The 26243-nt window shown below is 44.4% G+C and overlaps 1 protein-coding gene across 7 annotated transcripts in view; it reads right to left on the bottom strand.

The window, feature by feature from the left end:
- Window positions 1-342: 342 nt before the first annotated feature.
- Window positions 343-26243, bottom strand: part of Tulp4 (TUB like protein 4) — a 220620-nt gene continuing 194719 nt past the window's right edge. For 4 of the 7 annotated variants that reach the window (XM_078018817.1, XM_078018816.1, XM_078018819.1 and 1 more), the window contains 8 exons: window positions 20833-21057; window positions 19544-19778; window positions 15984-16128; window positions 12617-12761; window positions 11705-11798; window positions 9454-9597; window positions 5649-8155; window positions 343-4932 (listed from right to left, as the gene is read on the bottom strand). In XM_078018817.1, the coding sequence (XP_077874943.1) occupies window positions 4816-4932; window positions 5649-8155; window positions 9454-9597; window positions 11705-11798; window positions 12617-12761; window positions 15984-16128; window positions 19544-19778; window positions 20833-21057 (3612 nt within the window). In that variant the 3' untranslated portion in view covers window positions 343-4815. Of the gene's footprint in view, window positions 4933-5648; window positions 8167-9453; window positions 9598-11704; window positions 11799-12616; window positions 12762-15983; window positions 16129-19543; window positions 19779-20832; window positions 21058-26243 lie in introns of those variants that run through there. The other 3 variants (XR_013424719.1, XM_078018820.1, XM_078018821.1) reach the window with 3 other exon arrangements.

Below are 26243 nucleotides of genomic sequence, written 5' to 3' on the forward strand. Positions count from 1 at the left end.
CTGCTTAAAACCAGGCTTTATTAAGTTTCCTAAGTAACAAAGAAGGTGTCCATATAATTAGCACCTTTGATATGTTTTAGGGCCATACATATGCATTATTAATAGGGCCCTCTTTAACAAGCAAAACCAAAAATAAATCAATTCATCCAGAGCACAAACCAGTCTCTGACCTTGCAAAGTGGGCAAAACAATGATAGGGATCTCAGGGTCTTGAGTCACAGGTGGGAGTTGCCTCAGGACCTCTGAAGCAACTGGAGGGTGGCCAGGTCATACCAGTGGAGCCAGGTGATGTCTTCTCAAAGGACTCAAGACCCATATCTGAATTCTGCACACAAGTAGAAGTTTTTTGATCTGCAAAATTTTATTAAGCAATAGCTGGACAACTCTTACAGTTTCAAATCATCAAGGAAAAAAAATAAGGAGATTAATCCATCTCAGTAATAAAGGCAGAAAATAATTTGGACAAACCACATCATTTCAAATGCAAACCATTAATGCCTTCTAGAATACCTCCTGCACAATCTAATACACAAAATACATACATAGAGAGGTGAATAAGAGGAGCTCACTGAAATGCAATCGGGAAACTCAACAGATTTTGCCTGGAAAGTAAAACAAAGCAGGATGCTGAAGTAAAAATAAATGACACTAGAGGAACCGAGGTGCACAAAGCAGTGCACGCCCTTCCCAAGGTCTGAGAGAACATGCTGGTGGTCTTATGTGGTCTGGGACCTGTGTGCCTCATCACACACTTACAGGGTCGGGGGAAGGAAGAAAAAGAAAATGCCAGTAGTAATAAACTCAGAAGTGATGTTCAAATTTACAGTACCAAAATAATGCATTTATAAACAAATGCAAAAACAATACCCCTTTGGTAAATAATACAGTGCCTTTTTCACTCAAATGCATAACCCATGCTTTTTTACAACATGAAAAAAAATTTATCTACAATAAACGAGATCTTAGAATCCTACCCCCCCTTAAAAAGAACTTGTAAACAGAAAGTATAGGTACAAGTAAAATTACAAGAAAATTGCACAAAGTCAAAGAAAGGGAAACAAAATAAGCCACAATCTTTCAGAGTTTATCAGCCAGAGAAAAGAAAATACCCAAATGGCGCCACGTTCTGAGTCGTGTGTTCATACAGACTCCCAGGACCCAAACAACACTTCAGACACGGTTTGTCTCGGCCAACTTTGTCCACAACCACAGACTTGACCACATGATCTGCAGCCCACACACGGGTTCCTTTTTCACAGGTCCCTTTTTGATAAACCTTCGGATTAGAAGGTGGTGCAGCGCTGGGAGCACAGGAGCACACTAAAGGATGGGATCCGCCTGGATTCCTACTCCTCTCTTCTTCCTGAACACACTCTCAGTCAGTTATGGGGGAAAGTGGTGACTTATCTTAGGGCTATTTTCAAGGGCGCCCACTGATTAGGGCACACTCTGGGGATTCCTCCGACTTGCCTGGAATCAGTGCTTTTGTGTAATTTTATGAGATCAAGCATGTTTTGAAACGTATTTAGGGGTGAACTTTCTAAAGATATTCTGTTAAATGCACTGGTTTATATTCAGCAGACAGCTCACAGACTCAGGAAAGGAAACACTTCTCCACAAAAAGGCAATGTTTTGAAACACACTTTCCACGCTTGTCAAGTGGGAAGATGAAGCTGCTCAGTTCTGAGCTCTCCGGCTGCCGGGGGAGTGTGGATGATAGTCCAGGCGCCTCTTCCATTTTCCAGATGGACAAAGCTGGATCTGGCAGCCCCAGACTTGCCCAAGGTCACCCTCCAACCTTATGACAGATCAAGCTTGACCCTGGGGCCTCCTGACCTTCTGCTCTGATTTCAGAGTGAACCTTAGATGTTTCTGCGTGTCCTTGTGGACACCTAACAGTGGAGTGAGGGGGCTACAGATGAAAAACACCAACCTGCAAAAGCCTTTCATTTACACACCATTAGAGTCTTGAGAGCTTCCTCCTTCTTTGGCCCCAATTTTTCCCAGGTTAAACATTCAATGGGGTATTTTGTATACGCATCCACGGCCTTTGGTTTGATGAGGTTAAGAGCTAAACAAATTTAAAATTGGTTTTTATGTTTGTTAATATACAGATTCCCTCAAAAAGACCTCATGTAGTTTACTTTATATTTCACTAATATTTTTAAATTTAGTAAGGTATCTTGACATTCATAAACTGCTACTAATAAGCACAAAGTACCTGGAATTCTGCTGCTTAAACTCCTCATATTGGTGGCATTTAACCTCTACGATGAAGTCAGACACCATCACGGCACCACGGCTGCAGCCAGCAGCTTCCACCTCCCTGGGCAGGAGACCCTGCTTCTCATGCCCCTGCAGACTCGGGCGAGCAGCCATCCCTGATGCACCCATCTGTGGCTCCTTGGGGGGAAAATGGCTTTCGGGGAGTCATTTGTTCTTATTAAGAAAAGTCCTAAAATGTACCCTTTTGTGGCTTTTGCATCTCAAAAACCAATCAGAACTGAAAGAACTAAAACTTATTTCTTAAGAATTTCACTAATGGGTCTCTCCATTTCCTATAATCCTTTATTATGAATTGAAAATTTAAAATTCTCAAAATAAGGGGAATTAAGGCATAACTGTCTCAAAGAAATGTTCTCTTGTATATAATCAATACCACAGAATTTTTAAAAAGGATCACTTCCAAAGGATTAATAGGAACTTTTCCCAATTAGAAAGTTACAAATTACCCAGCAAAAACATCTTCTATTATATCCTCTTTATTTCTTGTGGTAAAGTATACTACCACCAAATGAATCATTACAAAGATACTATTTTTCTAAATAAATAATAAAATGGGCATAACTCACCAATACATAGTAACAAAATAATTCCTAGGAATACTATGAAAAGCAAGGTAATAATTATCTCCTGGACAACAGAACAGGGAAATTGTATTTAAATTACTTCAGAAACAGGTGATAACAATTATTGCACAACTAATAAGAAGCACTGAAACAGCATATCAAGCTCCAGGAATTCATATAATAAGAATTAGACAAATCAAAATTTACCTATCAAACAGTTGGGTCTAATATTTTAATCTCTAACATGGGAAACTCCAGTATTACCTGGGAGATGTCCTTCTCGTTAAAAACCTTGTTGGCATTTCTTTGGACTTAAGAGTGATGAGTGATATCTCCTCACTCTACAAAAGGAATGGGCCAGTTTCTTTTTCTAATTTTAAATCCAAATAGGGAATTAATTTTTTTTTAAATTTAAAAATACTTTTCTGTAGCATCTTCCATTTTTCTGTTTTTAAATAAAATCCATATTTAGGAGTTAAAATCAATAGACAGTTCTTGTACTTTGGCCATAAACATCACCACAGGAATGGACACCAAACCACCATCAAAAAATGGACCGGACCTTGTGACAGACTGGGATACTGCGGAAGGGGAAGAGGCAGGCAAAGAGACTTGAGGCGGATTTTTTCCCCCCTATTAACAAAGAAGTAGAGAACCCACTCCCTAAAGTAAGATCGATAATTTTAACAATGTTTTTTTTTTCCCCCAGTGGTTTATTACCTTAGTAAACAGTCTATACAATTAATAAACAGCTTTTTGTTTCTTTAGAAAAGATCCTAACTTTTGTCAAAGATTTGACTATGCTCCTAACTTTTAAAACCCTGGCAAATGCTGAAAATATTGTGTTTCTATTTCGATGGAAACATTTCTAGTTAATTGAATTTTAACATAGCCAAGAGGAAGAAAGGAGTGGTTTCAACTCAAGTCTCGTCCACAGTTTTAGGAAAAGAAAGGATAGAGCAATAATATTGGAAGGGAAAAATCATGTTTACAGTAATGGGTTCCAGGTTCAAAAACAAAAGGCAGAGGGATGACAATGGCTGTTTCTCAGGAAGTGGATCTAGTGACTGACCACCACACCGTCTTGGAAAACTCCTTGCCCTACCCCAGGCCAGGATCTTTCCCCTGCTGCCTCCTACCTTCTCCTGAAGTCAACCTCAATGATGATCATCATTGGTCCCACGGAACTCAGGATGAGACTAGTGGAGTCTCCCAACGTAAACATCCTTGGAAGAGGAGCTCAGCCTTGCACAGGTCACACTCCTGAGTCACTCAGGTGTCTGCAAAGCATTGTGAGCCTGTCCAACATGCAGTTTCTTCCTCACCCATCATGCTTTCCCTAACATGACTCATGACCAAACTGCCATTAAGCAGCGACAGCACCCCCATACAGAGCCTGCTTTCATTAGTTAACAGAGTTCATTTGCCCAAATGCCTTCATTCCTCAAGTCACCTTTTAGGGAGTGGCACAATACAAATAAATTAAAAGCTGTCCCCATTCCCCCAGGAGAACCTGAATCTGCAGGATTTTTGGTTGTGATCTTTAAAAAAGTTTTTGTTTTGCACTAGTGGTAATGATGGAGGAGTAAAGGCCAGAAGTTGTGGAGAATGAACCTAACGCATATTCCCTATGTCTGAAAGAAAGGCAGGCTAGCAGGTGGTCTGTCCTCTCTCCAAGGCCCTTGTCCCAGGCACTGAGAAGCAGATCCAGGAGAACATTCAACAGCCAGGCTGTCCCTCCTGAAAGAATACCAGGCCCCTTGCACTCTTTTGCTTCCAAATGTCACACGACTGAAAGAAAAGAAAGACAGTAAAGGACAACCAAATATGCGCAATGCCTGAGGGTTAGCGCCCCTCTGGCCTGAGGGCTCTTCCTGCCAGGCTGACATCTCCGGTCTTTCTGGCACCAGCAGTGAAGGCTCCTCCTCCCAGGGCTCCCCGCTGTCTTCTCTCCACACCAATCTCTTCATTTGAGGCGCTGAGTCACATTGGCCAGGGCCACTGCGAAGGCCTGCACAGCTGAGAAGGGGTACTGGAAGTCCAGAATGTATGCATTGCCGTCAATCCGTCCAAACTGCATCACCTGGGGGGAGGGGTGGCAGGGAAGCAAAGACACGAAAGGAAACAAGGTGGGAAAGAGGCCACCAGGTCTGCTGGCTCCTGATGGAAGCAGACAGCACAGTCCGGGAGTAGTTCTTCAGGAAGAAAGTAATATATGAAACCAAAAATTGAAATATCAACAAATAGAAGCATGTTCTTTGCAAATATGATGGCAAATACTAGGAAAAACCCAACCACTAGGAAACACCTGCCTCAGGGGGAAAAGGTGCCATTAGGTGGGTATGGTGGAGAAGGATCTCATTTTCCTTACAAATCTCATGGAATCATTTGACTAATACTTAGTACACGCATTACTTGGATTAAAAATACATAAGATAGCAGAGGGCATACTTAGAATCATAATCCTAATGGCTCCACCTAAGAGACATTATTTGTCTCCTCCCATCCTGCTTGGCTTCTTTTTATGGTCCTGGGTATTGAACCCAGATCCTTGCCTATGCTAGACAAGAGATCTTTTGACTGAGTTATGCCTCCCAAACCCTTATTTTGAGACAGGGTCTCCCTAAGTTGCCCAAGCTGGCCTTGAACTTGTGATCCTTCTGCCTCAGTCTCCTGAGTAGCTGGGATTACAGGTGCATGTCACCATGCCTGGCTCTCACTCGGCCTTTTAAAGTTTTCCTGGAAGGCCAAAGCACTGATATCCTTCACTTAGTGGCTACAGCCCTGCAACTTTCTTACCTGTCGCCCCTCCAACTCGATCTGGAAGTTCTTGGCCGACTCCTGGGTCACCCGCCCTCCAAAGTCCAGTTGGTACACCTGTGTAGCCTCGTTCCACAGAGGTTGCTTGTTGGCCATCACGTACACAAATCCCTGGCTGCCCAGACGCCCATCCTCCTTCTCACTGGCTTTGCGGCACTTGAACTCCTCCAGCTCACTGGCTGTGCGCAGACTCCTCTTGCTCTTCCACCCCTTCTTGCTGCCCTGGCTTTGGTTCATCAGCTCGTCCCCACTGATGAACAGCTCGGGCTCACTCTCTGAGCTGTCCTGGAACTCACTGGTTTTGTTCAACTTCTTTGACTTCAGCTGGTCTTTCTGACTCTTCACTTTCTTCTTTTCTCTCCCTAGGCGAGGACTGGAGATGAGTGAGTTAAAGTCACTCAGAGTCCTAGCCTCCTTCTTCACTTTACCCTCAGTGATGGCCTGAACACTTCCTTCCTCTGCTCGGCTGTCCAGTCGCTTCCGGTTCTTCTTTCCAAATTTTTCAGTCCGTTGGGGAACAGGGCTTTCAGTCAGGGAGAGGACTTCTTGGAAGTTGTCTGCGGTCTCTACCATCACCTCTGTACCCATGTGGCTTTGGAGGTCAGGTGGTGGTGGGGACACGAGGGGCTTTTCCACCACCACGTGGGGCTTGGGGGGAAGAGTGCCCTGGGGGTTCTGCACGGGTGGGCAGGTGCTATAGGAACTCCATGGGTGCAAGGCGATAGGTGGCAGCTGTAAACTGGAGCACGTGCTGCTTCCTGGGTACATGGGGGGCAAGGTGCAGTACGAGAGGCTGGGTGGGTGCGCTGGCTGCAGGACAACGGCAGACTCCTGTGGTGCAAACTGTGTTGGGGACAGGGCATCTTTGGGGGAGCAGGGAGCCTGCACTCCAGGCAGAGGGGTGTTATAGCTTCCTGGATATGGAACTCCCATTCCATAGCCTGTCTGGAAAGTGGCAGTAGGGCTGGCAGGAGACTTGGGGGAGACAAAGGGTACTCGGGTCACATCCAGGTGCTGGCTCTGCCCTAACATCAGAGGGGGCAGTTTTAAGGGGTTGGGCACCGAAGTCTGTGCTGTCCTTTCCTGGGGGACCCAAACATCCTCACCCAGCACAGGGTCCCACTGATAAGGGGGGGGCCGCTTCACAGTGACAGCAGCTTCGGGCAGTGGGGGGTGCCGAGGGGCCTTCTCAAGCTGACAGTGCTGGGACAGGGCCTCGTCCTCTGTGAAGGCTGAGTTCACGTAGTCAGTGCGGTCGCGGGCACTGTCGGGCGGGCTGAGGAGGCTGTAAGAGGACTGGGAGGCCAACGGGGAGGTGCTGACAGCATGGGCCAGAATGGTGCCTGACGGTGCGCTGGGCCCTGCGCCACTGCACTGGCTACAGGTGTACAAGGCTGGTGGGGGCCTCGAAGGGAGTTGTGCCACTGCTCCCCCAGGGCCACCCTTGGGCTTGGCCAGGGGCTGCAGTGGGGCTCGGGAGCTATCAGCCAGCTGGGCCATCTTGAGTGCAACCTCACGGTTGTTCCTCCGCAGGGTGGCATGGATGAGGCTGTTATCCAGTCTCTGGGCAGCACTCCGCCCCTGGGCTAGCTGGCTAGCAATTTCGGGATATGGGGGTGGGTCCCCTGTGGGTATGGAGTAGCGAGGGACTGTCAGGCGGTTTAGGGTGGCACTGGTGCAGGGCTGGGAGACCTTCTTCTCAGTGGCGGTGAGCCTCAAGGTAGCTGAGCTGCCTGGGCCGGGGAGGGTGTAGGTGTTCTGGGAGCAGAGCATCCGGGTGCGAGGCCGGCACACCTCCTCCACGTTGCCGCTGCTGTCGAAGGTAGTGATCCTCTCGTAGCCCAGTGGGGGCTGGTAATGTACTGATGTAGGGTAGAGAGAGAAGTCTCCTTTCTTTAAGCACACATCCACTGGGGCCTGTGGAGGTGGCAGAGGGGGTGGGGGTGCCGCTGTGGTGGGGGCAGCAGGAATGGTTCCTGGGTAGGGGGGTGGGGGATTCATCTTCGTCACCTGGATCTCCTGGGGGGCACTGAAGACCACTGTATCCCCCTCTGCTGCCAGCTGAGGCACCGGCCGCAGGGCCTTGGTGGACTTCTGTAGGTGTTCATGGTCTCGGTCTCCGTGGTCCACCACAGACAGCTGCATGGCCCCCTGTGGTGGCGGCGGCGGTGGCGGTAAGGGCAACTGAGGAGGGTTCTGAATGATGCGGCCCATTTCCACACCTCCAAAAATCACCTGTCCAGGGTTGGAATACCGGTTGGAGACTGGGTATTGGGTGGCACTGTCAACTGCATGTTCTGCTGCCCCCACCACTGTAGTTTGACTGGTCAGGATGTCCAGCTGCACATTCTGATTGGCCAGTAGAGACTGTACCAGGCCAATGCTCTGTGTGGGGGACATAGCTTGAGCTGAGCTGTGAATTGGTGCAATAGGGATATTCACGGTACAAGGTGGGTTGTTCTCAGGGACACCAGATGCTCCTGTCACTGAAAGGAAACTGGAATAAGAACTGCTTGCAAAAGAGTGTTGTGAAATAGGGTCAGAATAAGCAATACATCTGGACTTATCCCACCCTTAGCATGTGAAAGGCAAATGCTAGAGAATGAGCTGTGTTTGCTTAGAGAGAGGGCGACTGTCCCCCAAACTACTCTGTTTCTGGAAGGGCACACAGCAGCCTGACTGTGACTGTGGGTTAAGGGCATTGCCAGAGCCTTTCAATGAACAAAGATGGAACTTTCTGCATTTGGTACCAGGTGCCCAAATGATGCCATTACAAATAACTACAGTTAAAGAAACTTGAGGGCAGTTATGTAGTGTGGAACTCTACTGGGGACTTACAATATCTAGGCTTCCAACCTATCCATAATTGTGGATTGGTTAGAGTGGGAAGTGTTTCCAACAGATACACATCTGAAATTTGTATACAAATTAAGATTCTGTAAGTAGAATCACCTAAAATGTAGAAAAACCAATAAAGAATCTGCTAGCAAATGTGCATATTGGGTGAAGAATAATTTCACGGATTAGGCAGCCCTAATTAAATGCTCTTTGACATTTCAGACACTACGGAAGGTAGAGCTACTGAACAAAACCCTATCAACACTCCCTATTGCACGCAGTGGGGATTTCATGGAGCATGCGTGTGAACCACACTGGCAGGCAGCTGCTCAGAGCTGCTGTCTGTGCCCATGTCGGAAGTGCACCCTGGCAGTTGAGCTCTTAGAAGCCTAATGAGCCACTGTGGCTCCTGTTCAGAGAGCACTTCCATTGACTCAGAAGCCCGAAGGATGGGGCTAACTGCCATGTGGCAACTAGTCCCTGGGCAGGAAACAGATCTAATAGGCTTGTGGTACAGGCTGGTTGATATCACACCAGAACTCCAGAAAGCAGCCAACTGGCTTATCAAGAGTTGAGCCCACCCTTTCTAAGGTCTCTAGTAAGATACAACCATCCTCTGGCTGCACAAACCTGGTTCCATTTCAAGTTTCCTATCATTACTGTGCAGATCTCTCTTCCAGATGTTCTCTGGTCTGCAGGGTATAGTGAGAACAGGCATCTTCCCCTCCAAAGGGAAGAGTCTCTATCAGTGAATGGAAGCCCTCAGTAAACCTGCCTCTCTCCCTGGGTGCCACAAACAGCAACAACAACTGCAGCAGCAATATAGCACTGGAGGGAGCTATTTGGGGAGATAAGGGAGACCATTAAGGGTAAAGTGTAAAAGATACTAAGTATAAAAGTCCCTAAGAGAGGAACCACAACAGACCAGTCACATGTGTGAACACACCTGGTAAATCATCTTCATCTTCACTGAAAACATTTGGGTTGAAGACAGGTAAGTTAATATAGTCCATGGAAATCTTCCGAACTTCTGGGAGATAGATAGTCATCTGCCGTGGCTGGAGATGCAGCAGGCTGGTTTTATAGATCACTGTGAGGATGAAGAAGGACACATGAACAGAGGTTCGTTAGAGGAGAGCCAAAGCACCAGTGGAGTAGTGGGAAGAGAAAAGGAGGGCTGTGGCTCTCTGCCATTAGAAGACAGCTCTACATGTGGGGCACGAACCCAAGGAGCTCCTTGTCCCTGTGCACCTCTATGCAAGGCTGGTGCTCGGGCGGATGGCTAAGGGACTCATGTGTTCACCTCTCCTGCCCACAAAAGAAAAAGAATATAAATTTTGGTGAAATCATTATGTATGGTTCTATATAACTTAAGAGTTACTGCATTAAAGTGCTATTCTTTGTTGTCCAGATTGACAAATAGGGAAAAAAAATGTGAGGAGGGATTAGGAAGGCAACATCAGCTGCCTTCAGGAAGAAAACTAGGTGTCTTTGATTTTTTACTGTATATTCTTCTTAATCTATTGAATTCTGAATCTCTTATGAATTTTTAAAATCAAGAAATGCTAAAAAAATTTTCACGGGTTAGGCAGTCCTAATTGAAGGAAATAAAATATCCAATACAGTGAACTACACTCACTTTTTAAGTTCACAATATACAGTCTTTGAAAATATTTAATGGGACACCCTATATATATTATGCCTTCCAGAATCTAAGAGTTAATATCTTTTCTCCAAGAGAATCATGTGGAAAATTTTTGTAGCTTGGTAACAGTAACATATAGACCCAAGTGCTCTTTTTAAAAAGGTTAACGACTTGAACAATGATTCCAATGCTTTTGTCTTAGGGCACCCAGATGACTGGCAGCAGGCAGCATCTGCTTCTTCAAGGACTCTCACAGGCTCATTTGTGGATCTACTCATCATACAAGAAATAAGGGTAGAATGAGAAGATCCCTTAAGTGAAGTCTGACTTCCATTCCTTTTTTCAATATTTACTATAGGCAGATGGCTGAGTTGTCAGCTCTTACTGATGTGGGGATAATAATGATATTCAAACAGTGGTTATTAAAAATCAACCATCTCCATCAACAGGGCACAGATACACAGCTGCACAGACTTTTGTGGTCCTCAGAGAACTTCCAGGTTGCTGAAAATATGCTTTCTTTGCATCATGTACAGGGGTGGTGTGTTGTTATCTCCTCACTTTTATGTTTTACTTTTATTCATCTTTTTTCTTTGAAGCTAAGAAACCCTAAAATGAAAAAATCCAAATGCAATGCTCTTGAATAAATCTCTGAAGATGCATGCAGAGCAAAAGATCTTTTTTTTAACATCTGATTTGCAAGAATTATTTATATTAAAGGATGAAAACAATCTTACAGATTTTAAATTTTTCAAAAACCATTTTCAGTAGGTGACACAGCACATCTGAGATGCAGCCACAGGCCTGTCTGACTGAGCTGGCCTGGCAGAGACGTGTATATGGGAAACGAGATGGCAATGATGAAGATAGGGATGGGCCACAGCCTCTCAACCAAACGGGGAACCACCCAGCAGAAAGAAGGTACTTTTAAAGAATGTGCCATTTTCCTTTCTTCTTTGTCTCTGATGTCAGTCTCACAAGGGAGCACTCCTCAACTGGGCAGGATGCAGATGAGAACCAAGGTCTGCATTCTGGCCCAGTTTCAGTCCCCTTAGTTTGGTTTTCCTCTGTGTCTCAAACTTGTCATGGGTGGGGCATTTTTCTGGTACTGAAAAATGAAATTATAAATATTTACCACTAAGAACAGTCAGCCAACTTCTTAAATGCCTTAAAACTATTTTCCTCCATTTTGTTCAGATGTTTCTTGTAATTCAAGAAGCTGGACTCTGGTCTCACGTGCCCACATAAACCAAAATAGCTAAATATCTTTGAGAGCTTTGACAGAGTTTTGTATTTCTCTTATTTTTAAATTCAGGAATTAACTTTTTTAAAAAAGTGCCAGTAGCAAAAGTGATCTGAAAAATTAATTCAAACTTTTCTGAAATCATAGTGGCTGGAGTGAAGGTTTGGCAGAACACACAGGCTAATCTGATGCTGTCTTAGGAGCTCATTTTCCACTTCAGGCTGCCAAAGGTTGAAACTGAATCTTTTAGTCTGATTTCAAATGGGGCAGTGGAATAACAGAATAAGATTTTTTTTTTTTTTTTTTTACCTGCACCGAGGTTGGTTGGCAGGAAAGCAGCCAAACCCACAATCTTAAATTTGGTTCCCCAGATATTGGACGTGACCTGAGCAAGATAATTGTGCTGTGAGGGAAAAAAGGAAAAGAAAAAGTCAGAATATCAGTCTACTTCCATGTCTTTTATTAGTCCCTGTAAGAATTTTCATACTTATTGCACACCATCAATCATTCCTGCCATCCTTCTGTCATTTTTAAGACCAGGTGTTAACTAGAACAGGTCAGGCTCCCATTTCCTAATGGCCATGCACAGAGCAAGAGTGAGGGTGGTTCTGTCCTAGCATGTCCACGTGTGCAGTTTAAAAAGTCATCAAAGCTGGAGTATGGGGCATATACCCGTAATCCCAGCTACTAAGGAGGCTGAGGCAGGCAGATCACTTGAGCCCAGGAATGTAAGACAAGCCTGGGTGACACAGAGCAAACCTGTCTCAAAATAATTTAAATCAATAAATAGTCCACCAAAGTGGTTTGGGCACAGTTTTCTTTGCCCCTGCTTTCCCCCAGTCACTGGTCTAAAAAAGGAAACCAACTCTGAATCCATTGTTCTCCTTGGAAATTCTCTTGGAAACTCTTTGTGTTTCCAGCAGGCTGAGTGGAGGCAAAGGAGGCAGGGGAGTCAGGTACGGCTGGACTGAGGGGCCATGGCTGGGGTTCTTGCTGAAGACAATGGCGAGTCACTCTAGGACAAGAATTGGCTTGAAGGGGCACAGGTAGAAAAGTGGATGTGCCTCAGTCAGAGTGCCACTGGAGGAAGTTTCTAGAGGCAGAGAGGCACATGGAATAGAACCAGGCACCTGAATGCAGGTGGTAGAGAGTAGGGTAGGCAGGTAGGGGAAGGATGATGGAGTGTCCAAGTGGCTGGAGGGTTCAGCCATGTGTTACTACCTGAGTGATGTCTTCAAAAGGAAACTCTCTCCGAGTCAGGCTGGGTGAGCCGATGGAAGGCTTTCGCATAGGCAACCTTGGAGATCGGGAGATCTCCTGAGCAGCCCGGGGCAGCTTGGGAGACTTCCGGGCCTCAATGCTGATCCTGTGGAGACAAAGTGAGGGGGGTCAGGCATGCACAGAGGGGTAAGGCCAGTATTTCTTCCTTTCCAAGGTCAGCCGTGGACATCAATTCTCTGTGGCCAAGGTCCTATTTTCACAAAGCTCTTACTCCTGCTTTGGCTTTAGGAATATGAGGAAAGAATGAATTGTGTATTGAATAATAAATGCAACATCTGAAAATATGTTGAAATTAGATCAAGATGTTTTTTCCTCCCATTTCTCTGTATGGGGGATTGAACCCAGGGCCTTGTACCTGGTAGGCAAGTGTTCTACCACCAGCTCCCAATTGAGTCATTTGAAAGGAACTTCATTTGTAAGGGAACTGTCTTTCACTTTCTACCCACTTAAGAGTAACTTTGGAAATGTCCACATGACTTCTGCCAGGGGTGTGTACAATCAGTCCTGGGGAAAATGCAAGAAGGGAAGTCCTCTCTCACTCTGAGCCACTATGATTTTTTAAAATTATTTCCACGACAGTTTGAATTTTAACAGATTCATCTAACACTTTACCACCTGCAATAGTTATATCAGATCAATGAATCTAATACTTTTCTGCTGAATTCTGACACCAGATTCTAGCTCTGCTCGGTTCTTTATACTGTCTTTCTTTATACACTGAAGTGCACATGTTCAATGCCAGTCTACCCCAAAGAGAGGGTTACAAATGAATATAACAAGATTTCTAACATCCTATAAATATGTGTTGAACCTCATACATAATGCTTGCAAGCTTGCTGAGAAACTTCAGGCTCCTGAGGAATAGGGGAATTGGGGATCAAGTTAATGAAAGCAGTGAGCCAGGGCTATCAGCCTGGATGCTGTGTGGAGGGGTTCCAGGCAGGAAGAGGAGGAGGAAGGGACCAGGCAAGAGGTGGCAGCCTTAAATGGACATCTACATGCCAAGGGTTTAGTTTCTTATATATAGTAAGTGCCCTCTGCTCAATGAACTAATTGCTTCAGAGCTAGGCATTTGGGTATGTTTACATCTAATGGAAAAAGTCAAGCACTGTGGCAGCACTAGAAGGTTCAAAATTTATGTGTAATTTTAACAAACTTTAGAATAAAGATGAAAAAAAATCAGATTGCTGGACTAACTGATATCCATATGGGAAAATGAACTTTTACCTCTAATTCACACCGCACACAAAAATTAACTAGATGTAAAGTTGATCTGAGATACAAACTCTCGAGCTGCTAGAAGAGAATAGAAGACCATCTTCTCAGCCTTAGGGTACACCAAGATTTTAAAATAGGACACAAAATGCACTAACCATAAAAGGATTTCACATGCTGGACTATTTGTTAAGTATACACATTACTAAAGACCCATTGCTAGAATATACAAATAACTCTTGCAAATCAGTAAGAGAAAAACAACCCAATAAAAAAAATGGGCAAAAGAGATAGATAGCCAGGTGGGCTGATCCGCATATGAAAAGGTACTCAGCCACTTAACTGGTCAGAGAAACTAGACCTAAACCATAATGCAATATCACTATATACCCAGAAGAATGAGCAAAATTATTTTGAGCAATGACAATGGAGCTATAGGTGAGAATGAACGCAGGTAGAGCTCTCATGTGCTGCTGCTGGGAACTGAACTTGCTGAAGCCAGTTTGGAATAATGTGTGGCAGTTTTCAGAAAGCTTAACAATGATCTAACTCATGACTCTGCCCCTCCCTTCTTAAGTGTACATCCAAGAGAAATGAGTGCATGTATTCAAAAAAGAATGTTTATATGGATTTATTCACAGTAGTCCTAAATTACTAAATATCCATGGAAATACAATAAACACACAGAAGTATATTTGCAATAGTGGAATAATTCCACAGAACAATAAAGAAAGACAAACTACTGATACATACAATAACACAGATAAATCTCGAAATCATGTTAAGCAAAAATCCACATATTGTTTGATGCAACATACATGAAGTTCTAGAACAAGTAAAAATAATCTATCATGACAGAAGTCATATAAAATGGAAGAGACACGTGGGATTCTCCCTGATGATGGGCATGTTCTTTATCTTGAACCGAGTGGGGACACACTAGTATATCAACTGCCCAATGAACTAGTTGCTTCAGAGCTGGGCATTTGGAAATGTTTATATCTGTATGTAAATTTATTAAAAACCTTAACTCTGCATAGCATCATGGAGCTGTAAAGCTAGTGAGGATCTTGGCAAGGATCTGGTCCATCCATTATCATCCATAGATAAGGAAGCTCTTATCTCTATCCAAGGTCATACTGCCTACAATGCTGGCAGCAGAGAAGGCAGGCAGTACTCTCTAAGACAATGCAGGCCTGTCCATTTACTCTTAGTTTTCTGTCTTCAGACAAACCCTAGGAACTATTATTTTTTAAATTTACTATTATTCTCTCAATTACAGCATTGTAGGCACTTAATTTGGTGTTCTCAACATGCTGCACCCACTGTAAAACCTTTTTCTTCCTTTTCTTAAATTGTAAGAAAAAACAAATAAACCTGAGAACTATGACCAGCCCTATGTCACCCACCATTGCTACTAACCCCTGGAGATATTCTGAGACTTGGGTAAACTTCCAACCGAGTATCTTTTCTATCCTTAAGAAAAACAAAAAAAAAGCTGTAATTATTCCAAGTACAGTCTCCCAGAAGAAAAAGTGATGAGGGGGGAAAAAAAGGTTGATCTTGACGTACAACTGTCAGCTTTTTCCTTCCTTTCTTTTTCTTTTTTTTTAAAAATATTTACTTTTTAGAAGTAGTTGAACACAATAACTTTATTTTATTTCTTTTTATGTGACGCTGAGGATCAAACTCAGGTCCTCGCATGTGCTAGACAAGCGCTCTACCTCTGAGCCACAACCCCAGCCCATCTTCCTTTTTTTTAACATAACAAAGTTTATTTATTTTTTTTAATTTATTTTTTAGTTGTAGATGGACACAATATCTTTATTTATTTTTATGTGGTGCTGAGGATTGAACCTAGTGCCTCACATGTGTAAGGCAAGTATTCTACCACTGAGCTATAGCCCCAACCCTAACAATGTTTATTTGAGCAAAAAATGTTCTTGAACTGGGCAGCATTCTGGATCAAAGATGGTTCAGAATATGCCCCTAGTGTCAGATTCAATGGGACTCATTTGCTAGCACAAACACATTTCTGTCCAAAGCTTAAAAAACAGGCGGGGGAGGGGGGCACCATGAAGACTGAGATTACCTGGGGAGTTTGGGTGACTTGCTAGCTCTGGAAATCTTGGGAGATTTCTTGGCAGCCCAGTCGTCACTCAGCTCAATGTCACTGGAGTCGGAGCAATTGCAGCTGTCAATCACAGTAGAAATCAAGCTGTTTCCATAGATCTCATCTGCAAGATACCAATTTAAGGGAAGCTAAATCAATTAGACTTTAACAATGATCCCTGCATAAACCAGGGGATAGACTGGCAGATATAGACCAACAGGAGCCTTCCTAGGTCGTAAGCAGGTTCCCAGGGAGGCAGTCAGGGAGCCTTCGCTTGGCATGGGTTTCTGAGCTGGCTCGAAGTTCCAACAAGCCAGGTGGTTCTCCATGTGTCATGAGGCACAACAGCGAAGCCATTTTGTTTTCAACTTTCAGTTCAGTGAACAGTGCCAGACTATTTTGTATATTCCTTGGGGCATTAAAATACCATGTCATTTTGACAATGGCAGAAAAAAAATTTCCTAATTCTGCTTAGAAAATAGCATAAAAATGTCAAAGGAAAAAATACTAAGCTCCTTTCTATTTCAGCCTTTAAACCTAAAGTAATGGCCTGGAGAGTCAGTCAGTCCTAATCCAACAGAATTAGGACCTTATAAAAAGAGAAAGAGCAAGGTCTCTTTTTAATGCACAAGGACCAAGGACAGGCTGTGTGAACACACAGAGAATTCTGGCAGCTGTCCAAAAAGCAGGAAGAGCTCTCCCTGGAACTACCTGTGACAACACCCTGATCTTGGGACTTCTCACCCTCCATAATTGTGTGAACCAATTCTGCTAATAAATCACATACACACAGAGGATGAGTCTTGTTTCTCTAAAGAACCCTGATTAATCCTGATTTTGGTATCGGGAAGTGAGTACTGCCATAGTGAATAGTGGAATAAACGAAAGAAGCTTTGCAACTAGTAATGGGTAGAGGCTGGAAGGTTTTGAGGCGCAGCAGAAACACAAACATAAAGGGCAGTTCTGACAGTTTGGGACTCAACGCTTATAACCTCACTTAACTTTAATTATCCCCTAAAAGTCCTATCAAATACACTCACACCGGAGGTTAGAACTTCACATGTGAATTTGGGGGAGAGTGCACACAATTCGGTCCATAGCAAGTTCTGATAAAGATTCCTTTTGAAAATCTGTGAATTTTCACTAAAAAACATACTTGGAGAACATTTACAACAGTAGATCACAAACTTCAGTGCATAAAAATCACTGAGAACCCACAGCGAGTAGGAACTTATATTAAATAAGTCTCCCTGGTGGTCTTCATGGAGATGGCCCATGGACAACATTTTGAGAAACAATGATGCATAGGCTTGGAAGAGTTAATTTGCTTCTCAAGAAGAAAAATTCTTGGCTTTTCAAAGTCAGGAATCATTTCCTTCTCTGAGCTAATTTATATATACCATTCAGTTGGCAATTAGTCACATTGTGCCTTGTGACACAGCTTCTATTTTTGTCATGAGGTATTTAAATCTTGATTTCTTTACTGAACTTTTCAAGTGTTTGTCTTGTCTCGCAGAAGGGTTTACAAACTCCTTAAAAACAGAGATAATCCTGGGCCTTCTCCGTTATCTAGGAGACTAAAGGACCTCATACAAAATAGGCACTGTTGACTGGTTTGCTTTACAACTTATAATTCTTTAATTATAAAAATAAAACATGGCAATCCCCAAAGGATTGTTAGCAATTGGTCAGTCTCTTTGGTATGAGCTGACAAATGTCAGCACTAGGGGAAAGCAGGCCTTTGGGTAATGAGGTCAGGCTTTAAGCAAGTCTGGCCTTGGGAGGCTGCAGCCTTGGTACCCACATACCCCCTCCTGTCCCCTCTGTAGTGGGAAGACAGACAGTTCTTCAGGAGTATCCTATGATTTCAGCATAGGTTTTATGGAGTCCCATCCAGAGGAAGGGCCTTAGATACTCACAGCGCAGGCTCTGTTTGGGACTCGTTCTCTGTACCCCTTCCCCAGGCACCTCCAATTAGTGTCAGCTTTCCTTCTCCCTTTCCTGAAACCATGCTAACATCTTCTGTTCTCTTTTCTATCTTCCCTCTCCCTCCTTCCTATATGCCTCCTCCCCCACAGCCCCAATTGTTTCTACTTGCTTTCTGTTCCTAGTACTAGTTTGTTACATAAGTCAAAAAACAGGAAAAAAATGCATATCTAATATTTTAAAGTAGAAGTTCATTGCTTTTGAATTTATACAGTAACACTGGTAGGAGAATGTTCCCAATGATGCTGAGCAAATAATGTGCAGCGGACAGGTACAGCAACTGCGTAAAACATCAGCATGGGAAAGCGAGGTTTAGGGTGAACAAGCCCACTGCTTTGTGATATAGGGTCATGCACATGTCACAGCAGCTTTAGGGATGTAATGACAGACAAAGGATAACCTGATGGGCAGGACAGTGAACTAGTATAAGGAAGTAGGGACATTAAAGTATAAACTAATAAAAACAGATTCAATCCAATAGTATTGTTTCAAGGTCAAGCACTTGGGAAGCTCTGGGGGACAAAAAGATGACTCAGTTCCCTCCCTTGGGTCCTCAGGATTTGATGGGCAAAGCCTCTGAAGCACGATGACTGCAGTGTGCTGAGCAGGTCTCCACAGCCCATGATCAGGGATGGTACCAAGGACAGTGCTGTTCACTCTGTGGTGGGTGTCAGGTAATGTCTCACAGAAGGCAGTACACTGAGCTGCAGGTACTGATGGGTACGCAGACACTGGGCTAGCATTAAGTGGCACCAAACACCAAAGTAACTTCTTACAAGAGCATCACAGTCTAGGATCAGAGAGAGGGAGGCAAGAGTATCCTTAACACATTAACTAAGCAATGAGGACCAGCACAGGAGGGAGTCTGTACAAGGGTAGAGTGATCCATCATGTTAAAGATTTTATGGACAAGCAGGAAATTTTCACTGGTAACTAGCTAAAAGGCAGTTAATGGCGTATCAGTGAAGGACAGAGGCAGAAGGCCAGGGACAGGGCTAAAGGCTTCAAGTGTTCTTCTTCTGCTTCTCCTTTCTTTCCTTCTTTCTTCTTCTTCTTTTTTTTTTTTTTTGCAGCGCTGGGGATAGAATCCAGGGCCTCATGCATGCTAGGTAAGTGCTCTGTCTCTGAGCCACACCCCTGGCCCTGAAAAGATAAATTATCTCACCTACCCAAGGAGGACAGGGACATGGCCCATTACTATTTTCAAATCACCTCAATATGACATTAGGGCACTCATGAATGCTTGGTCTATAATTGAAAGAGGAGGCTCTCCCTGCTAGAAGCTGGGTCAGCCTTCCCTTCTCTCAGAGCTGGTTTTCTCTACCATGGCCCCAACTCCATCATGCCTTATACAACATTATTAACCTATCAGAAAGTACATTTAGAAAACTGTCACTTAAATAGGATTTTAGGAATGTAGGAGCTTCAGGGATATTCCACGCTAGCCAACTCAGGCTCACTTCACAAAAGGCATTCTTTTGGCATGGGTTGTAAGTAATCACATTCCATAACCATAGGGGAACAAGGGCTCAGTCCCTCAGCAAGGGTCCCACCTGTCTTGCTGTCTGTCCGCGGGTCCATGATGACAAACTCTGGCCGTAGCTTGCTGATACGCCGCCCCTTCAGGATGGGCACGAGCCCGCCCAGGTACTCCAGATAGAGGGTGTAGCACGGGCCGCCCACCTCTGGGTCGTCCTCTGTGCGCTTCATGGTGCAGTGTAGCCGCTCATTGCCTGCTGAGGGGTAGCTGACAAAGTCTCGCATGTTGTTGGGGTCTGGAATTGGGGGCTAGAGGCAGGACACAGGCAGAAAAGGAAAGAGCTGGGACTCCAGAGACTCACACAGAGAACAGAGAAGGCGTGGGCACATCAGGTAGCTTGGGAAAGGTTAACTATGTGTTATGGAACAGCAACTCACAATTTGTGGGTGCTTATCAGACAACTAAGAGTCCTCATGAATTTATTCCTCTAGATGGTTTTCCTATTGATTCCATTTTTTTAGGAACCTGTTTCCTAATATGATACAATACAACAATGTTGAAAACTGCTGGTGTGGAATCAATGGAAAACATCTAGGAAAAAAAATCATGAGAGATTCTAAAACTCTGATGTATCAGTAAAAAAAAGCACCCAACAAATCAATCTGATACTCAGAAGTAGAGATAAAATATAGAAAAGGACCTAGGATACTGCGGACCTCCCGAGTAGCAGGTTTATAGTCACATGCTGCCTTTATAGTTTCTAGAGGCACAGTCAGTATGAAAGACGGCAGGCGGCTGTATTGGGCCAGGGATCAGGGTAGGGGGGACTCTCCCTCCAGCACAGCAGAGAGGAGAGCAGGCCTAAATTTGACTGGGTCCAATCCTGCCTCTTCCCTAACTAGCTGTGGGACAAGTTACTTCACTTCTATCAGTTTGTTTCTTGGTTTCTCAAGTGGGAACAATGTCAGATTCTGTTTGGAAGTCAGGATGGAACAAAACTGATTTTCACAAAGGATGGTACCAATCTAGTATACAGTTAGTGCTAAATAAACACTTGCTCCTTTGATCATCAGGACGACAGGGAGTCAAGCTGGGAATACCAGCATGGACATGAGAGAGGTGAAACTACCATACATGGCAAAGCTCACTTGGATACTCAGGGAAGTACATGCAGGCATGGAAGGACATGGCGCAACTCTGCAGAGTCACACTTGAGCCATTTTTGGACACTCTGGTGAAGCAGGGAGCCCTGTGCATCTTTTCTGATGCCCTCCCCCATCTCTCTTGTCCCTATCCTCCTCTTGGTGAGCAGTGGGTGGCAGAGAGGTGAGGATGGAGAATGGGGAGGGCAGAAGGCTGTACCTTGATGGTGGGGATGAAGGCAGTGGAGAGGTAGGAGCAGAGGCGGGGGGGCAGGGTCAGCTTGCTGACATCCTTGTCTTCTCGCAGGGTGCTGGCGATGGCCTGCTGGCACAGCAGCTGTAGGCTGGACACCCGGTGTTCCACTCGAACCACATACAGGGCTGGTCCTGAGGCCATCAGCAGCCGCGAGTCCCTGTGGCCCCAGCAGATGGAGATGATGGGGCGCTGCAGGCAATGAGAAGACAGTGCTTAAGCTTTTGCTCTCCTGGTGAACAATAGACATCATGTCCAGTGTTCTCAGTAAAATAAAGTGAGCTGACAGTATTGAGAATATTGGTTTTAAGAGCATAATAAAGAATATTAAATACCATATTATGAAAATTGAGCATTTTAATTGAAAAGGAATGAGATCTTTAGGCCAGAGCACAAATAAAGGACTCGAATAATTTTATATTTTTCTGTACAAGCACTGTCTTGTTTAATTTGGTGCCATAAATCCTAACAGCTCTATATAATGGCCCTTCTACTAGCCAGGGCAATCACCCCAGGATGTAGTCATCCATATTCCGTACTGAAGTGCTGGTCATCAGAATCCCCAATTGACCCAGTGTTGTTTCCCATAGCTCAGGGAGGTGGTGGGTAGGTAGATCTGAAGGCTCTTTCCGTCCATCCCAACAGGCAGCATTTCAGAGTCAACACTGGACTTGGGGGGCCTGGGCATGTGAACTGGGGAATATTTCCCAGTCAAAACCTCGTAATTTTCTCAGGAGTCAACTGGGAGCACTGTGAGAATTAAAGGACATGGTGGTACCATGGTGCTTCTGGGACCCATCACAATCTACAACCCAGGTATTATTCACTGCTAATCTCCAAGTGACTGGGCAGGGAGGCAAGGGGAAAAGCTCTATGGAAAAGGGAGAGGCGGCAGGGAGAGTTCCTGTGGTGGCCTTGCCAGGCGTTTGTGGCCATGATTTTTTTCAAAAGGCATGCTGAAATCCAAATATGTATGTTAGAAATGTCTTGAACTGAAAACCCCCAAAGCTCAGGGTGCCATTAGCCAGGCAGGGAAGAAAGAGGTAGAGAGCTGTGATGGAGAAGCAGCGAGAAATGTGTTCATTCCCATCCAAACAGATGGAGCACTAATTTAATGAAGTCTCCAGGGGGTTCAGAAACCAGAAATGGGAATACCAGATCTTTTATATGAATGACAGATAGGAACAGAATTCACAACACTTTAGAGACAAACATCAAAATAAAAGAACACATGAAGACACTTCCTTAAAATACCCTCCAGGGTCAGCTAATCCTGGTTTCAACTTCAAAGCAAAATGCAAGGCTGAGGATAACTCATCTTGCATTTCCATCCGTGAGGCTAGGCAGTCCCAGGATGGGACAAGATTAACAGCCAACACCCCCAACTCCCTAAGGAGGACTGAGTGATTGCTGGCTGTGGACCTAGAACCCAAGTCTGAGGGTTTCTGAAGCATGTTCAAGCTGGGCCTCCTCATGAGATGATCTCACCCAGAGGGCAGACCCCATAACAGGGGACTGTGAGCTCACAGCAAGGCACAACCACTGCTGAAAACCAGGACACCAACACAAAAAATACAAAAAAGTCTCCGGCACCATCAGCTCTGTAATTGCAGGTTAGAACAGAGGCCCTATCAGCAGCAGCACCAAAATCTGAACCCAGGGCCTCCCTACTACATGATATACACACACCCTACTACTGAGGTACAACTCCAGCCCTCATGCTTAATTTGAAAGGCAAACTGCTGCCTCTTTATTCCTGAACCCCTAAAATAATATTCCGCATAGAGCTCAAGGCATGAAAACAGTCCTCAATCATCACTTGACTCACTGCAGCTGGCTGCAGACATGAAACACTTCTCCAATCTCCCATTCCTCTTTCATCAATTGATCCATCTGACATGCTGGTGGTTACAAAGCAGGAACTGCAGATTTATCCTCCCTTCTCCTAGTTCTGCTTGTCAGAGTAACTATCTCTGTTGAACAGCTGATTATATGTTTTATATAAAATTATCATGGGTAAGTATGTATGTCTTTGTGTCAAGAACTACTAACAGACTCTCAAACTGGATGAAAATCCGGTTACATTTCCACAAATAATCACTTCCCATCATAACAAAAATAACCATGTCTTCAAAACTTACCACATTCCAATAGCACACAGAGTGCCTGCACATACTCCCTCAGCAGGTCCTCTCAACTCGGCTACACAGGCATTATTAACCCATCTAACACAGGAGGAAAACAAGGCTGAGGAGGCTGGGTAACTCAATCTCAGCTCAGGAGTGGGAGAGCTAGGGCTCATCTCACCATCTCACTCTGAAGTGTCAGTATACCCATGCTTGAACTAAAGAATGTGCACTGTTTCCTTGCAAAACTCAACTAACTGCCAGTCACAGATGCGGTGATGAGTCCATTATTCTCCCCTAGTCTGTTTTGCTCAGAAACAAACCAAACGATGTCTATGGAAAAAGCAAATGGACAAGAGAACAGACTTTACCAACAGAACATGGACAACGACCTGACTGGTTCATTTATGGCTGAAAATAAGCCGCAGATCATGTGGGCCAGCATGCAAAGACAAATGACCAGGGAGTATTGGTAGATGAATTGGAAATAGCATCAGGATGATATGCCTGGATGGTGAGGGAGGACAGTGCTATTCCGAACTGGGCATCACACGAATGTGAAAAACAGATCCCTCAGTCAAATAGGAGTGTGAGGTCTTCAAAGATTAAAGGACAGAAACCAGAACCCGGGAAAAAGAGCTGAAATTATTTAGACTGGACAAATAACACCTACAGGGTTTCAAGGGAATCATTATTATCTGGATCAAGGTTACCCCCAAATTCCTCCTTCTAAGAACAGGACATGGATACCAACAGGAATTTAAATTAATTTGGGGTGCAGGACTCATTCATTTATCCAAGTTCGGGATGGTTTACTCCAGCCTGGGGGATACATTAGTTTTTGTAGCCTATACTCCTATGAAATGATAAAGTAGCTAAGAAAGTGTTAATACCTTTCCTCTTGTGATTTTTAAGGTTGTATCACAAAAACACAGGGAAGAAATTACAGATAATAAAAACTATCCCTCTAGTGTGAAGATTTCCAGGTATCATCTGTGTGGGGAAAATTAATTCTTGTGGCTACCATTTAGTTAGATGTCAGGCAGCAGGGACATGACCTCTCAGGATCCCCATAAACCTGTCCACAGAAAGTCCCTTTATAACACATTGTCTTTCATTTTTAAAATCACATTTCCCAGCCTGCTAGGCTCATGTTACAAATACGCTGCTGCTTTGGAAGCAGTCAGATTTCAAACACAGGCATCCAGTCTTGACTTGGCAGCTATCATTTTCTGTCACTCTGTCCTCTGGGCTCAACCATTCGGGCAGAGCACGAGCCCACTGTCTGTTTACCCACAGACCTCACCACACAGAGCATCCTTCCTCCTGAGGAATCTCACCTGTTGGGATAAGCTGCTGGAGAGAAATGCACTCCATGTTCCGTTCCAGTAAAACCCTGGGACATACAAAGGTCCCTCAGACTCATGTTCTAATCTGAAGAGCTGCTATCGGCTAGGAAGAATTAGAAAGCTTGCGGATTTAATCTCTCAAATCACATAAAATGACTGATGGCTAAAACTGTGAATTTGAAAATGTTAAAATCTTAACTTGTGGGGCTGGGTTTGTAGCTCAACGGTGGAGCGCTCACCTAGCATATGTGAGGCACTGGGTTCTATCCTCAGTACCACATAATAAATAAATACCTACATACATACATAAAATAAAGCTACAAAAAACCCCTTAACTTGTGTAAAGAGGTTCATGTATTTGGTGCATTGGAGGTAAAAGGGCAAAACAAAACAAAACAAAACAAAACAAAACAAAAAGGAGCTGCATCTAAGAGAGACAGCAAGGTGGACACTGCTGCTCTGCTGGATCCATAGAAGCTACTGCTCACCTGGGAGGATGTGTCATTCACCACGGCAGGTGCGAGGCAGGTGCCTGCCCTGCACCTCCCTCTTTGGATGATGATGCTGAGCAATGTAAGCAGTGGGTGTTGGCTTCCTCTCCCTCTCTCCCTCTGGACAGCAGTATGGACTGTACCCCTGAGTGAGCACTTCTCACGCCTTACTATGGCACCCCATCTCCTGCCACCACACAATACATGCCCTGTGCAATCCAATCATTTATTCATCTATTGCACCACCAACCAGTCATAAAATAAAATATTTGCCAAATGTATACAATGGACCAGATCCATTCTAGGCATTAGGGGAGCAATGCTGAACAAGACAAAATCCACCCCTCGGGGAGCTTACATTCTGGGGTGGTAGAGAGAAAGAAACATCTTAACATGTTTGACAGGGATGACCTGATAATGTCAGTAGTGAGGACGCTATGCAGTGAAGACAGGGCGGCGTAAGAGACTAGAGAAAGAGCGCAGGGAGCAGAAGGAGGCCCTCTGAGCAGAAGCCTGGCTGAGAGGATGGCATGCATCACTGAACTGGCATCAAAAGCTTCCTTCCAATATTACCAATTTTATATCCATTAGAGCAGTTATTCCACAGTTTTGGAAAGATTTAAGAAAAAAGTAGGTGTTCTTTACATATTAAAAATAAGCTGTCTAAGCAGATTAGAGGCAACTACACTGGCCCAAGCCAGGGATAAGGAGGCAGTCCTGGTAAAGTCTCCCCGGATGAGAACCAGCTGCCTAGGTGGTAGAGGAGTAGATCCCTGTGGAGGTCAAAGGCCTCCCGCCCCCTTCTCCCATGCTTTGTTCCTCCTCTGTGGCAACCCTATAAAGGGGGTTCTCTGGCAGGAGGAAATGCACAGAGAAGGGGATATTGCAAGTTTACACAAGCACGTGACAGAACTCACTTCAGAAACCATGGATTCTGAGGAGATGGAGATGATCAACCTGATCTAAACGTGACACGACACAATGCATAAAGAAATATCCCATGGGACCCATTAATATGAACACTACTTATGTTTTTATGTATCAGTTTTAAAAAATGGTGACTGGTCATCATCAAACTGTTGGGTGGAGCCACGGACAATTTTGCATATGAAATCGTAATGATTTGGTCACCAACCAAGTTGTAGTAATAAAAGCTGGCTCAGGATTCGGCCAGCCGAGTCTCAGTTTTAAAAGAACACAACCATTCTCCTATTCTCTAAGCAGACCACACCCACGGAAGACTTGCTCACCATTCGCAGCAAACCTGGAACGCCACCATGACAGCCATGGCAGAGCAGCCAGTGCTTCTCCTCAACAGAAAGAGGCAGACACATTTTTGGCTAAAGGATTCTCCTTCAGGGGTACCGAAATCTCCAACCATAAATGCAATTTCTCGTTTTCTGTTCCCATAA

The sequence above is a fragment of the Ictidomys tridecemlineatus genome, chromosome 8 (genome assembly GCF_052094955.1).
Source record: "Ictidomys tridecemlineatus isolate mIctTri1 chromosome 8, mIctTri1.hap1, whole genome shotgun sequence".
Taxonomy (NCBI): domain Eukaryota; kingdom Metazoa; phylum Chordata; class Mammalia; order Rodentia; family Sciuridae; genus Ictidomys; species Ictidomys tridecemlineatus.